Raw genomic sequence first — 15,173 nt, 5'->3', positions numbered from 1 at the left:
ATTAGAACCTGGCTTGAAAAATCAACATTGCGCTCAGATCTAGCATGGTGCCCAGGCTGCCACACAGAGACACCCATCTTTGTTTCGCCTTGTATTTGTTTGCAGGAGCAATACTGTATGGGGGAAGAGGGAAAAAAGCCCAGAGTCTTTCATGTTGCTCATTTCCTCATGTTTGTTTTTCAGTGCCTTTTGTTTTTAATTGTAGGAAGGAGAGAATTGTCAGAACATCTGTGTTATTAGCATTAGCTACCCGAATCCTCTCCCTCCCCCCTCCTGTGGAGCCCAGAGCTGATGAGAGAACAGAGGAGCCTTTGAAACAGCTCACAGCAACCAGCAGCCAGGTTTGCAGCATTTGTGTTGGGGGAAGAGTATTTATTCTCATGTAAGGTTCATTTGCTCTCCTATATTTCCCCTTTTCTGGAGATTTATCTGGCTACTCTCCCGTCACAGACTTTGTTTTCCTGACAGGGCCCCGTGGCACCACACTGCAGCTGTCTCTGTGCACTGTGCCAGAGCAAGGTAGGGCTGATGGACTCTTCTGCGCCATGCTGGGCTCCCCAGTGTCCTCCGGAAGGGGCAGCATCAAAACCTGCGGGTGGTTGAGGGAGAGAAGGCAATGCTGGGAGCCGCTCTTCTTGAGGATCACCCACGCTTTCACGAAGATTCGCTTCCTCCCCTTGAACACAGTAGGAACCAGGCTGAAGGACATGAGCAGGGCCTTTTCAGTCATCAGCAGCTGTACCCACAAGGCGCAGGCAAGGAGCTGCCTCAGGTGGCAAATGCAGAGGATCATGCCACTCAAGGACTGCGGTGAGAAATAAACAAAAGCAGCCCTCTGAACACCACCCACCAGGAAATTAATGGGAGTTAATTAATGGGAGAGATTTCGAAGGAGGGACATTCAAGTGACAACCTCCCTCCTTTTGACTCTTGTGTGAGTTAAGAGGAGGGACGTTGCTACTTCAATTTCTCTCCTCATAAATCTGTCTTAGGGTAACATTCAGTTCTCTTTTAAGAACTGGAAACACCTGAAGGAACAGGAACAGGAAGTGTGCTGTACTTCTGGGAAGACCATGTAGCTGAACATGATCTCAACCCATCAACGTCCTTGATGCTCCAGCAAGCTTTTGAAGCAGACAGAAAATAAAAGGAAAAACGTAACTTTTTTAATACCAGCTGCATGCTTCCTAGTCTTAACACCCAACTAGAACAACCCTCCCCCAGTCTCCAACGCAGGTGCGGCCTCATACCAGTTACCTGGGTATCTTATGCAAACAAAGCCTTGCAGGCCTACCTACAAAGTAAACAGAGCAAAGTCCGTTGAGACTGGGCTGGGCAACAGGCACATTACCTTAGCCAGATTTGTAGCTACAATGGGAACATGCAAACGCCATCCTAATTGGGGTCAGAGTTCACTGCTGGGTGAAGATCAAACTAAAAAGCTAGAAGTGGCCAGTTCCACTGCAGTGCATTGCTTTTCCAAACATCAGCATCGAGTGATGTACTAGGGGAAAGCAAACTTCAAGCCTTGGATATGATTTAATTTAAGATGAAATGAAACAAAAGTGTGGGGGGGATAAACATAGCTCCAGAGCAGTGGGCAGTAGCAGAAAAGCCTGGAGCAAGCAAGGAGTGGAGGATTAGCCTGGAGAGATGAGTAGGAGCAAAGAGGAGCAGCAGGAATCCTTAAGAGACTCTCTTTTTGGTGGGGGGGGGAGAGTCTTTTGATAAGAAATTCACATTCCTCACAAGACCCCTCTCTCCCAGGAAGATGCAGAGATACTCTTTCTCTTTTTTACACACACACACACACACACACACACACACACACACACAGCCCAAGGACTCAAATTCACATAAAGCCCGTCATTCCATTGAAAGACAAAGCAGCCTCTAGATGGTGCAGTGGGTTATGGAAGGCGAATGGAGCATGTATGGGAAGAAGAAACGCGGGGGCTGCGCTGCGCAACAGGTTCATAGAGCTGAGCAGCATGTAAAAAATCTGGAGCTGCAGGAAAGAAGCAACACGTGTTTTTAACAGGTTGGCTCTGCCCATAATCTACTCCTAACGATGCTAGAAAGTACACCGTGCGGACTTGGGAGCTCGCCAGCAGGGCAGCCCGGCAGCCCCCCACCCCGGTAGGGCTCCGCAAGGCGCCTGCTGAGTTGCTTGACGCGGCCGGCCTGCAGGGGCCCAAGAGCCAGGGATCTCTGGAGCCTGGCAGCTTGGCACCGGGAGCGCCAGGCTGAATGTTAACGAGCGCTCAGTCCTTGGCAAAGGACCAGAATCCAGCTTGGAAATCCGGACCACTGGCAGAGCAGGGCCCGCGCTGCTTAAAGGGGCAGAGGAGCCGGCGCTCGGCAGCCGCTTCCCCGCGTGTGAGTCCCGCTGTTTTCTCGGCCGCCCTGGATGCCGGGGCAGCTGGCAACCATCTTGGCCTCGCCAGCGCGGAGTTCTCCCTGCGGGAGGGTCGCCGCCTGCTCGGAAGCGGCTCTCCGGAGACTGATCCCGAGGGCAGCTCCGCCGCGCGATCCCCGGGGGGCAGCGGCATGGCACTGGCCAGCCCCCTCGGGGGTTGCTGCAGTGGCGGCGAGGGGGAAGGGCGGGCGGCTGGGCAGGTGCGCAGTCCCAGCTCGCTCCCTCCTCCCCCGGCAGGTGCAGCCGGCGACGCGCGGGTGACTCACCGGAACCGGCCGCGAGGACAGCGGGGGAGGAGGGGGGGAGGGCGCGCGGGCGGGCGGCGGGGCTGGCGGGGGCAAGGTCAGCGGGAGTCACGCGGGGAGAGCGAACGGCGGGCAGGCGGCGCGGCGCTCCAAGCGGCTCCGGCCAGCAGGGCAGGCAGGCGGGCGCGCAGGCCTCGTCGGCGCCTCGTGGGGAGCAGGCCTCGCGCGCCCCTAGTGGCCGTGGCCGCCGCCGCCGCCGCGAGTGGGACGCCTCCTGCTGCCGGGCGCCAGCGCGCGACCTCGCGGCTCGGGCAGCTGCAGCGACGGGCTGCAAATCCGCGGGGCGGGCGGGCGGCCGGGCATCTCGCCGCGAATTCCCCGGGCAGCGCGGGGCTGCCCATCGCTTCCCCCCCAAGCAGGCAAGTCAGCGGCCGAGGAGCCGGGCGGCGGCGCGCGGGTCGCGATGATGCTCCCGGAGGCGCTCGGGGAGGGCTTGTCCCCTTCCTCGGAGGCGAGCGAGCGCGCGGCTGGGCTCGGCTAAAGCACTGCGGCCACCTCCGCGCGGAGCTTGGCTTGGGCACCGGCTCTGCCAAGGCGCCGGAGCTCCGCCTCCCTCTCCCCGGGCAGCGAGGACGACGGCGAGGAGGAGGCCAGCCGGGAGGGAGCGAGCGCGGAGAGGGAGGCGGCGGCGGCGCGCGCGCGCGAGGAGCTGGGGGGGGGGCGATGCAATCCCTGGGTTGCGCTTCCCCTGCACTTCCTCCTCACACACACCGAGAGAGCAGCTCCGGCTCGGACACAGCCCGGCTCGGCGCGCGCCCCGGCAGCAGCGGCTGCTTGGCTGGGCTCGTGGCGCGGGCGAGCGGGCAGGAGGGAGGGCTTCCTTCGGGTGGAAGGGACTGAACGGAGCGGCGCGGATTTGGAGCGGAGCGCGACGGCGCGGGGGGCTCGGAGAGCCCGGCTGCTGGCGGATTTGCTGCGGAGAGCGGCGGGCAGGCGGCGGGAGGCGAAGATGCCCGGCGAGGAGCGGCGAGCCAGGAGGAAGCCCCGGGCGCCGCGAAGTAAGGAAGCGCGGCGGGCGGGCGGGCGGGCAGCCGGGAAGCGGCCAGGGCGGACCCCGCGGAGGAGGACCGCGCTCGGCTCGCGGCTGTGTCGGAATGCGGGCGCCGGGCTGCTGGAGGGAAGCGAGCAAGGCAGGCGCCCGCTCGAGGCTGCGGGTGGCGGGAGCAGAGGCGGGCGAGCAGCCGCGCAGCTCCCCGAAGACGGACGGGCGAGGGGTGGGTGGAGGGGCGAGGATGGGGATACTTGGTAGGCAGCTTGCGGGGGTCAAGTTTTTGCTCCAGCCGGCAGGCGACTCGCTTGCGGTCCTGCGCCGGGTCCTTCTTCCTCTCGCCGCATCCAGCGGCTTCTCGCCCCCCCCCCCCCGCGAGCTGCGGCGCCTCCGTTGCTGCTCTCCCTCCCGGAGCCAATTCGATCCATTCTCTCCCCCCCCCGCGCGCCCCTCCTTTTCGGCACCCTATTTTTTCACGGATCGGGGTCTCGATGAATCTTTTCCAATCTGCGGAGACGGGAGCGCCCCCGAAATCGGACGCAGCTCCCGGGGGGAGGCAGTGAGGGCTCCGCGCACATTGCTACCCCCCTCCCGTTACAGGCGAGAAGCAGCGGGGGGGGGGACGACAGGGAGGCGTTTGTGGGCGACGCCTGGCTTCTCCCCGATGGCTGCACCCCGATGCGCTGTGTGCGCCCCCTCCCGGATCAGAAAGGGGGGCAAGTAGTCGGGCTCCTGCCAGGACCGAAGCACCCTTGCCTCCTGCCACTTGTTGGGTGCTGGGGGGGGGGAAGAACTCCGCTTCGCTCGTGTGAGCCCCCCCCCCCGCCCCGACTCCTGCCCCTGCCCCGGAATGCCCTGCTTGTGTGCGGGCTCCGGGGACGTGGCATCCCTGCAAGCGCCTTTTCGGACTGCGCGTGTTTTGCTGGTGCGGCGGGGGGGGGCGCGGGCGGGCGGGCGAGGCTGGCAGCTGCCCTGGCTGGCGCTCGTGCTTCGCTCCTGCGCGCGGATGGCCGAGGCGGCAAGCGCGCCTCCTCTTCCCCGGGTGAAAAGTGCGTTGCATTCTCGCCCTTGCCAGGTTCTTCCCCCCCCCCCCCGTGCGCGCTCTGTCCGGGGCATTGCTGCTCCGGGGTTGGGGTCTGGAGGAGCGCCTGCACGGGAAAGGGTGCTGCCGCGCAGCGGGTTCGGGTGTAGATGCGCCTCCTTCGGAGAGAGACCCCGAGGAGTGCCTGGGGAAGGAGCAGAAGGCAGCCCAAGGGAAGGCTGGGGAATACGCAGGAAAGAGGAGGAAGGCGAACGGGGTGCGTGTGCATGCAAGAGCGGACAGGTCTGAGGTGAACTTCAGGTGTTGGGCATGTAGAGGAAGTGGGCATGCATGGCTGGTGGAGACCCGGGTTTCAGCGCTGGCGGGCGCTTGTGGTGAGAACTGGCGTCCGTAGCACGTCGTCGGTGAATCGGGGTTTGTGTGCGCGCAGATGAAGTGTGATGGGTGGAAGAGGGGGAGACGTGGAAGGTGCACAGAAAAGAGGCGCCCCTGGGTATCCCGGGGGGTGAGGCAGGCTGGAAGGATGTGGCGGCGGCGGTGCATGTACCTTCCTATGGAGGAGGGGCATGTAATGCGTGTGTATCCTATGAGGATGTTCCTAGGAGTGAGGGATGTGTTAGGTGTGCCCTGCTAGAGGGGCTGTATGGATTTGATTGTGCAAAAAGCCATTTACTGTATTGTTGCCGGATTACTTGTTGCCATTCGCTCGTAACCCGACTTCTTTGAGGGGCTGGAAGGGTGGGGTGAGGCGGAGTCCCCTTTACAGCTAGTTATATGCAGCCTTGTATGCAGATGCTAACTATGAATCATGCTCTATTTTCCTCTGCCCGTTTGTGGTTACTGTAAGTTTCTAGTCCAGCATCTGGGAACCTCTCATTTTCCCAGCGCTAGTACTAAATGTTACCCAACCAATGATTATTAAAAAAAATAATGCAGCAACATCCAAGCATTCTTTCCAACACAATATTTGAGACCAGAGAATAGTTTGTGCCTTTTATCTGTCATCACTACGTGAATTAGGTAGCTGCTGTTTTAAGGGTTTTGTATCGTTGTGCACAGCACAATCCCAAGCCCTAATTCTCATTTGTGCTTCCTGGTGTTCCTGAGTGTGTGCTCTGTTGGCCGGAGAGCTTTTATTCTGGGATGTTTCCTGTGCACAGTGTTTTCAGTGTATGGCTTTCATCCTATAGCCTCTTCTAGTAAGGTAGAGGGGTTTGATATTTTGATTGGGCAGTTATGAGTTAACTGCCATTGCCAGCTGCTGGTGACCCCAAGGGGTTCTAGGACTCGACTTCTAAAGAAATCTTTATTGCTTTCTGAGTTGCCTTAAGGCAGATCTGTTATCTATGTGTTACCCAGAATCAAATGCTACAAAAGACCACCACCACTGTATCCCTATAGGCAGAACGTGCTTCCAAATAGGAGCCAGGAGGCCTAAGCCCTGCTGAATAGTTTTGTATATGCTAATGTGTTCACACCTAAATGAGTTGGAGAATGGTCTTGCTAAGCCAGTTGTAAGAGGAAGGGAAAATTGGTCTAACAAAGCCAGGTGTAGATAACAGGTGCTTTCATTGGGGATTTGAAAGCATCTCAGCCAGCATAGGCCTTTGGCCAAAAATCTGATTTGCAACAAATCAGTGGGACCTACAGGGCAAAAGACTAGGTCATGGATCATGGGCCAAAGCCATAATCCTCAGCCCCAGCCAACATGGCCATGCTTAGGGATGGGAGTGGTCTTTCAAAATACCTGGCGTTGGCAGCCAACACCCTGTTGGCGGCCTCTGGACTCAGAGCTAGATTAAGACATGCTGAGGCCCTAAACTATGGCAGCTTTAAGCGGCCCCTGAGCGTTACCCAGACTGTATTATTCTAACAAGAAGGACAACGGAAATAGAAATAATGAACTATTTGTATACATGCCGATGCATAGGCTAGGATGGAACTAAAAACTAACAATCTTGCACATCTTGCAATCAGCCTGCTTGCTTACGAAAATACCATATGATTTCTTAGCATATATTAAAACAATATTATTGTTATTTCTGAATAGATATATAAACACAACATGACAAATTATTGTGTAGCCGTTGAGTATATTTCAGCATATCAGAATGAGTTTGTTTTCCTATTTCCTTCATTAACCAATTATGCAAAACTCCAAATTTAGGTTAGCTTAGTTTGTTTTTTACTTAGAGGCCTCTCATAATCTGAGGCCCCAAGCTGCAGTTTATTTTGCTTGTGCACAAATCCAGCACCGACTAGACTAGGCAAGCAGCTCGACAAGGTTAAAGCTCTGACCCTGACTCTGGCTTAGAAGCATTGCAGAAGGAGCCTAACGAAGTGGTGGAGCTGGATTTGTTAGGCAAGAGCATGAGCTCTGGCTTGTTCTGGTTTTTTTCCTTCTCCTGGATGAAATGTGGCTTCTCTAAGATCATACAAAAATAATAAGAAATGCACTATTGTGAGACGATGAATAGTCTGTGTTGAAGGTTGGTGTTGAGCTGGTGTGTGTTGAGCATCATTCTGCAGGAATGCTGCAAGGGCTTAAGCTCATAATGCACATGCGTGCTCATATTGTACGGGGACATGGATAGAGAGGAATGTACGGATGTGCTTGTTTCTACTGGGCATGCACATGTATGAAGTAATCAACAATGAATTTCTCAAGGGCAAATGCGGTGCAGAATCCGTGGGCAAGAGGCTGTGACAACTCACACTGCAGCCTTGACCATTCATTAGCCAGGTGTGGCTCAACATATGGTGCTTGAGATGGAAATGCAAAATGGTGACTTTATTTTAGTAATTTCGAGTGGTTACAATCCACTGGCAAGTTCCTTCGGGAACTTCTCAATGCCCAGAGTCAGCTATCTTCCTTTGCCTGCATCTGGTCAGATTGCACAGGTAATTACGTTAGGAAATGCAATTATTTCATTTTTATCCCATGAAGTCCTAATGCGATGGACTTTAAGGAAGGCTTGGCTATCCTATTTCCACATTTCTGCTGTTGCTAGGCTCTGAATTGAATTGGCAGTAGTATGAGTTCCTTTTTCTGCTCCCTATTGCAGGCCTACCATGTTGGCTGCATCATTAGATGACTGAAATGCAGTTCAGGAATTGCTCAGCTATCTGCTTTCTTGGGTTTTGTTAAATGTTTAGAAGTGGAGCTCTTTGTTTTAACAGGGTTCCTTCCATTGCGTTGGCCTATACTGGGTACTAAGTACAAAGTATTTCTGGGCGATACGTGTTGCAAAACTATCCTCTCGCAAATCCCTCCCACATTTTGGCTTTCTCTCATTTCCTCGCCCACACCACTGCCCCCTCCCTTTTTACTGCCCATCAGGATATAATCTCAATAGTTTACAGACAACCACCCCATCCTATCTGAGGGGCAGAGTCCATACATTTCACGTACAAGGTGGATTGAAATCAAACATCCGCAGCAATAAAGATCTAATAGTAGGGCCTGCTTCAAAGTTTATCCTGGGCGGGGAGGGGGGCAAGGTTGGCTTCCATATAAAGGAGGTCCAGTTCCATTTGCAGCCACAACCCCCACCCCTCCCAATATGCAGGGCTATCTCTGTGCTGTATTTATTTTGACTGTTGTTTCTAAGGGCATTTGCTTTGCTCTATTCTGGTTTCTGTTCTGCTTTTTTAATTGGTTTTGTGTATTTTATTCTGATTTTTAATTGGCTTTGTGTATTTTCGTGATTCTTTTTTTAAAAAAGAAATGCTTTCTTGAATTCAGTTCTTCCCGAATGTATGTATACCAACTAGTTGCCATAATAGCATTTTTTAAAATTGCCTAGTGCCTTTTGTGCCTTATTTCTGGAAAATTCTGAACAGTTCTTCAGAAACATGCATAGGACCAGACTGTAAGCCCTACTTTGTTCAGTGGGACTTCTTTCCAAATAGTTGTCCATAAAACCACAGCCTTAATCTCCACATACATGATCTTGCTTAGTATCTTTACATATGTAAGACCCTAATGAAGTTATAACTAAATGAAATTAGGATTATATCCAAGTAGATAAAAGCCAAGCAGAAAACACTTAGAATACTCCAATACAAAAGACATGTGGACTGACATCCAGAGGTTTCCTATTTCTCCTAGATCAGGGATAGGCAACCTAAGGCCCAGGGGCCACATGCGGCCCAATCGCCTTCTCAATCTGGCCCCTGGATGGTCTGGGAATCAGCTTGTTTTTACGTGAGTAGAAGGTGTCCTTTTATTTAAAATGCGTCTCTGGGTTATTTGTGGGGCATAGGAATTTGTTCATTATTATTTTTTCCAAAATATAGTCCAGCCTACCACATGGTGGACCGGCCCACGGCTGAAAAATGTTGCTGACCCCTTTCCTAGATTGTCCAAAAGCCCCGTGCGGTTGCAACTCAGTGCAGACCCAGTTCACATGGTATGCTAAGCCAAACGATGTGGGTTCCTTCCTACAGGGGAGATTGCTGCTGCTTTGCTGCTCCTCAGTGCCTGTTGCTGCGCCACTGTGAGCTAAGCCATGGTTAGGCTTAGTGTGTCATTGGAACCTGAGCTCATAGTTTCCCTTACTCCAGACAAATGATGAGCTATAGCCACGGTTTGTTTTATGGCTTACTTCTCGTGGGGTTTTTTGTAGGAGACATATCATGAACCTAGGTACGGATGATATGCTAAACCAAACCATTGCTTAGCTCTCAGTGATGCAGCAGGAGGACCCGAAATAAAGCAAAGCAGCTGTTGGAATGCACATGCTTTTGCATTTATGCTAAGTCAGGGTTTTGGTTACCATGATGTGTGAACTGGTGGAAAGCAAAAGCTTGTGTATTTTGATCAGGAATCATAAATATTTTTTGAGCTGTGCATTTATAATCCCCATTTGCAGCATACTTTTAGCAATGCTGTGAATCTTTTTATACTGTTTTATTAGCTGCTGCTGCTGCTACGAAACATTTTGTGCTACTCTTTATTGTTTATTGCTGGTTTGTCATTACATTTTAATGCTGGATTGTTGTAAGCCACCCAGGTAACATTGCTACCGGGTAGCACATAAGCACTGCAAACAATTAAACAATTAAATATTCACAGTTTGAGAGCTCAACACATTGCAGAGGCCAGGTAGTTAGGTGGAAGGAATAAAACAAGGACATAAGATTATCAATATGTGTTTCGTGCAGTGATGGGCCCTCTAGATATTTTTGAACTACAATTTCCATGACCATTGGCTATGCTGGCCTGGGGCTGATGGGAGTTGGAGTCCAACATTTGAAGGGCCCTAGTTTAGTGGATGATGCAGGTGGAATATAGGATGGCATTTCTGGGATCTTTTCAGGGCACAGCAGGTAGCTGAGGAGAAGGGAATTAAAAGCCAAGAGAGGAGTATTGGGGTCTGCTTTGGTGCAGAGCAAGCAATGGCACATTTTGCCTTCAGCTTACCTTTAGCTCCTTCTTGTTGTATGAGTGTGTGTATGCCTGATGCTTGGTCAACTTCCTGATACAGAACAGGAAAAAGGATTGGGCTGAGAAAGTGCTGGGTCACGCAGGGTTAGCAAGGAAAGGAGTCTAGTGAAAGGAAATGGGCAGGAATAGGGAGGCAGCTAACCAGCAGAAAGTAAACGGGAGCAGGCAAAAGGGACTAGGAGGAAGGACTAGAGAAGAAGAGTTTGGATTTGATATCCTGCTTTATCACTACCCGAAGGAGTCTCAAAGCAGCTAACATTCTCCTTTCCCTTCCTCCCCCGCAACAAACACTCTGGTAGGTGAGTGAGGCTGAGAGACTTCAGAGAAGTGGGACTGGCCCAAGGTCACCCAGCAGCTGCATGTGGAGGAGCAGGGAATCAAACCCGGTTCACCAGATTATGAGTCTACCGCTCTTAACCACTACACCACACTGGCTCTCATCTGGGGGGCAGGAGGGACGGAACAAGGGAAGGAGGCCCCTGAACTGAGAAGCGTTCCCCACCTCTCAAGTCCAGCAGGCAGCCTTATCCACGCAGCATTTTCTGCCCCTTCCTGGTTCTACCCTGGTATCATGCCATCCAAAAGCTCCTGTCAAATCCAGCGAGGCAGGGAAGTGGGGCTGAGCAGCTGGATCTCGCTCAGACCTGGACGGGAACAATCTGTCTTTGCTGGCTGTTGCTAGGCAACAACTCCCACTGAGGTCCTTTCAAATGTAAAAAGAAATCACAAGTAGCTCTCAGTTTGCCTATTATTATTATTATTATTATTATTATTATCTGTAAGTTTGCATCCACAGATCATACCACTTACTAGCTGCTTCCCATTTGGGTATCTTGGGTGGTTCCAAGACAGCAACGAGTACAAATTCTAACTAAAGTCCCATGATTACCTAGAGCACTTATGTCTGATAAGAAGGGTTTAATTTTTGCAGTGGTGCCTTTTAGCAGTGATCCAAGGCATTTTGGTGTCTGATGTGGAAAACCTAAATGGCTAGTTATTTACTTTATTAAATGTATATTGTGCCCTTCTACCCAAAGAAGCCCTATTCTCTCCCAAATGGACACAATTCACCAGGAAATTGGTTGATTGATTTAACTTATATGCCACTTTCCCACATTGAGCTGTGCACAAAGCAGCTTATAGTAAACACTGAAAACATTCAAATAGAGGACATTGGAAATACAAATATATAGACTATGTAAGAAATGCAAATATATAAAATGTCAAAAATCAACAATTTAGCAAACAGAGTAAATTAAATATTACAAAAAAACCCCAATCTAGGCTGAAGTATATAAATACAAAGCAAAAACGATAGATAGCCAACAATAAAGTTTCTGCTACTGCTCTTGCTGCACTCTCCTGCACAAATCCTGTTCAAATGATCAGTAACTTGTGCTCCATAAGTCATCACTGTTTCCCATTCCATTGCCCAAAGACAACTGCAGCCATTTTTCCAGGGTTTGTGTGTGCAAAGTACATGCATGAGTGTACAAAACTAGATCTGTTGAGTAAGTGGCAGTGAAGCCTGGGCAGCAAATCTACCAAGCTGGGTAGACCTGGTCCCCAAGACACTTGTACCACGCCTACTCTTCCATTATGGCTGACCTGGTATCCAGGCATCAATTTTCAACCCAGAGCAAAAACAACTATTCCTGAACAACAGCAGCAGCAACAACAACAACAATAACCCATAGCAATGGTTCATATTTCGGAAGAAAAGGCTAGAGAGAAAAACTTCCTGGTTCATTCGCTGGTGAAGAAGTGATTGCTGCCCCAAAGGGCAAGAGCAAAACCAGAAATTCAGCATTTGAGAGTAGCTGTGACTGGGTAGTAGTGTTTGTACCCAAAATCAAAGAAAAAAAATGACAGCAGGATTAATGATTTTCCTTAGTCAGATCTTACTTAATGCCCCACCCCCCAGTTTATTTTTAAAAATAAATGTGATGGGGAAGAAGCACCAATAAGCACCATCGTTTTTATTCAGGAGCTGGGCTTGTGGTTTAGAGAGTACAAGTTTCACCAGCCCTGCAAAATAGTTCAGTGTTGGACCCTTTTTGTTGGGTAATGTATGACAGCCCTGCAATTTAGTCCTGTAATAATTCTATTATTTGTACCCCACCCATCTGACTGGATTGCCCCAGCCACTCTGGGAGTCTTCCAGCAAATTATCAAACCAAAGTAAAACATCACATATTAAAAAAACTTTCCTATACAGGGTTCGCATTCAGATATCTTCTCAAAGTCAGATAGTTGTTTATCTCCTTTACATCTGATGGGAGCACATTCCAAAGGGTGGGCACCACCACCAAGAAGGCCCTCTGCCTGGTTCCCTGTATCTTCACTTCTTGCAGTGAGTGAACTACCGGGAGGCCCTCAGAGCTGGACCTCGGTGTCCAGGCTGGATGATGGGTGTGGAGACACTCCTTCAGGTATACTTGGCCGAGACCGTTTAGGGCTTTAAAGGTCAGCACTAACACTTTGAATTGTGCTCGGAAACATACTGGGAGCCAATGCAGGTCTCTCAGGACCAGTGTTATATGGTCTTGGAGGCCGCTCCCAGTCACCAGTCTGGCTGCTGCATTCTGGATTGGTTGTAATTTCCAAGTCACCTTCAAAGGTAGCCCCACGTAGAGCGCATTGTAGTAGTCCAAGCGGGAGATAACCAGAGCAGGTACCCCTCTAGTGAAACTGTGCGCAGGCAGGTAGGGTCTCAGCTGGCGTACCAGATGGAGCTGGTAGACAGCCGCCCTGGACTCAGAATTAACCTGTGCCTCCATGGACAGCTATGAGTCCAAAATGACACCAAGGCTATTCACCTGGTCCTTCAGGGTAGGGTTGCCATATGTCCTCTTTTTCCAGGACATGGCCTCTTTTTCATGGGTAGAGTCATCATAGCGTTCCATAGTTAAAAGCAGAGGTCAGCAAATGTGTCCTCTTTTCTGCTCTTCAAAATATGGCAACCCTACTTTAGGGGCACATTTACCCTCTTGAGGACCAGGGGCTCCCCCACACCTGCCCTCCCCGTGTCCCCCAGAAACAGTACTTCTGTCTTGTCAGGATTTAACCTCAATCTGTTGAACACCATCTGAGTAAAACCTTTACAGGAGATCTTGGAGTCCAATAGTGAAGGTGGTTCTGTTAAACTTTGAACCACCTGAAAGAGTCTCCTGGAACTGTTTTCTGTGGATGCAATAGAGGTGGCGAATAAATTTTCTTCGCTATCGCCACTAGGTAGGCTCTCACCCTTGTTTGGTCTGATATGAAATGAGTTTTTCGCCACAAGCATTCTGGCCTTCTCAGTGATGACTCAGCCCTGGGGAAAACCTTGAGGCCATCCGGGGTCCATGCAATTGAGAGGCCACTTTGGAGCCAGACAGTTGATAGCCCTGTTTAACTCCGCATTCCATCAGGCCACCAGGGAATCAGCTGAGAGGCCATCAACCTGGGAAAATTCATTCCCTACCACTTTCAGGAAGCCATTTGGATCCATTAAGTGGTGGGGGTGGGCCATTCAAATCTGTCGCCCTTCCCTGTGGAAAGGAAGGGTCACAGAAAAGTCTAGTTGCACCAGGTAGTGATCTGACCATGGCACTTCTTTTGTTCTACTGGAACTTAGTGTTAGATCACCCACGTCCACAGAAGAAAATGTCAAATCTAAGGCGTGTCCATGACTATTGAGTAGGGTCAGATTTATGCAAGGACAGACCCATGGAGGCCATGCTTTCCACAATGTCTCAAGCAGCCCCTTGTATGGTCAAGTTGGCATGGAGGTTAAAATCATGAAGTTTGCATGGAGGTTAAAATCCTGAAGTTGGCATGGAGGTTAAAATGCCCTAGGACAGAGGTTTTCAACCTTTTCGAGTCCATGGCTCCCTTGACCAGCTACATTCTTTCTGTGGCACCCCTGTGGGGCCCAAGGAGCCCAGTTATGTCACCCCTTGCCTGCAGAGCTGATCGCCTCTCACCCTTTTTAAAACACCTCCCCTCATCCTCCTCTCCTCTTCTCCTTGGGAGTCCTCCGCGTAGCTGCTGCTGCCATACCTGGTCTCTGAGCTGCTCTCCTGCCCCACCCCAGAGGCACCATTCGCCTGCCAAGCTTATAGCCAGGGCTGCTGCAATAAACAGCTGTGCAAGGTCGCAGCACCCCTGACCATCATTCAAGGCACCCCAGGGTGCCACAGCACACTGGTTGAAAACCATTGCCCCAGGACCACCAGGTTAATTGTCTACAGGAGAACACCCAGCAGGACCTGAAGCAACTCAGGCGGGGGATCTTTGGTGCAGCAGGGAGGTTGGTACACCAATAGGAATCCTGTACTGCCCCTATTGCCCAAATTCCAGAACTAGTATTATATAATCCAGATATATAAAGGTAAAGGTACCCCTGACCATTAGGTCCAATCGCAAACGACTCTGGGGTTGCGCACTCATTTCACTTTACTGGCTGAGGGAGCCAGCGTTTGTCTGCAGACAGCTTCCGGGTCATGTGGCCAGAGCCAGAGCAGCACACAGAAACGCCGTTTACCTTCCCGCTGGAGCTATATCTATTTATCTACTTGCACTTTGACATGCTTTCGAACTGCTAGGTGGGCAGGAAATCTAGATATATAATTGGATATATAATTAGATATATAATCTAATTGCCAAGTGGCACCTTGAACCTAAGTTAGTCGCCACAGTGGAATGTCTAGGTGGCATTTCCTCACCACAACTGGAATTTGTTGCTGTTGCTAGTTTCTATAGCATTTTATATTTTAAAGAACAAATCTCAAAGTGGTTTACAACACATTAAACCTCAAATAAAACAATCTGGAATAAAACAAATTCAAGCTACAAGGAAACTATTTCAGATCCTTATCTGAGTGACATTTTGTTCTTCCCATTCACCAACCTGGCATCTAGAGATCTCCACATGGTCACTGTTGGACCTGCCAGTTGCAAAATGTGCCCAGCACTTGGCTAATTTC

The 15,173-nt window shown here is 50.9% G+C and overlaps 1 protein-coding gene across 4 annotated transcripts in view; it reads left to right on the top strand.

The window, feature by feature from the left end:
• Window positions 1-1,915: 1,915 nt before the first annotated feature.
• The window catches only part of PCDH1 (protocadherin 1), a 75,036-nt gene continuing 61,778 nt past the window's right edge, over window positions 1,916-15,173 (top strand). For 2 of the 4 annotated variants that reach the window (XM_053397328.1, XM_053397332.1), the window contains exon 1: window positions 3,216-3,722. In XM_053397328.1, coding sequence (XP_053253303.1) covers window positions 3,674-3,722 — 49 coding nt within the window. In that variant the 5' untranslated portion in view covers window positions 3,216-3,673. Of the gene's footprint in view, window positions 2,042-2,080; window positions 2,140-3,215; window positions 3,723-15,173 lie in introns of those variants that run through there. The other 2 variants (XM_053397330.1, XM_053397331.1) reach the window with 2 other exon arrangements.

The sequence above is a fragment of the Podarcis raffonei genome, chromosome 7, assembly GCF_027172205.1.
Source record: "Podarcis raffonei isolate rPodRaf1 chromosome 7, rPodRaf1.pri, whole genome shotgun sequence".
Classification (NCBI taxonomy): Eukaryota; Metazoa; Chordata; class Lepidosauria; order Squamata; family Lacertidae; genus Podarcis; species Podarcis raffonei.
Note: the sequence above shows the minus strand (reverse complement) of the source record. Positions and strands in the feature narration are given on the sequence as shown.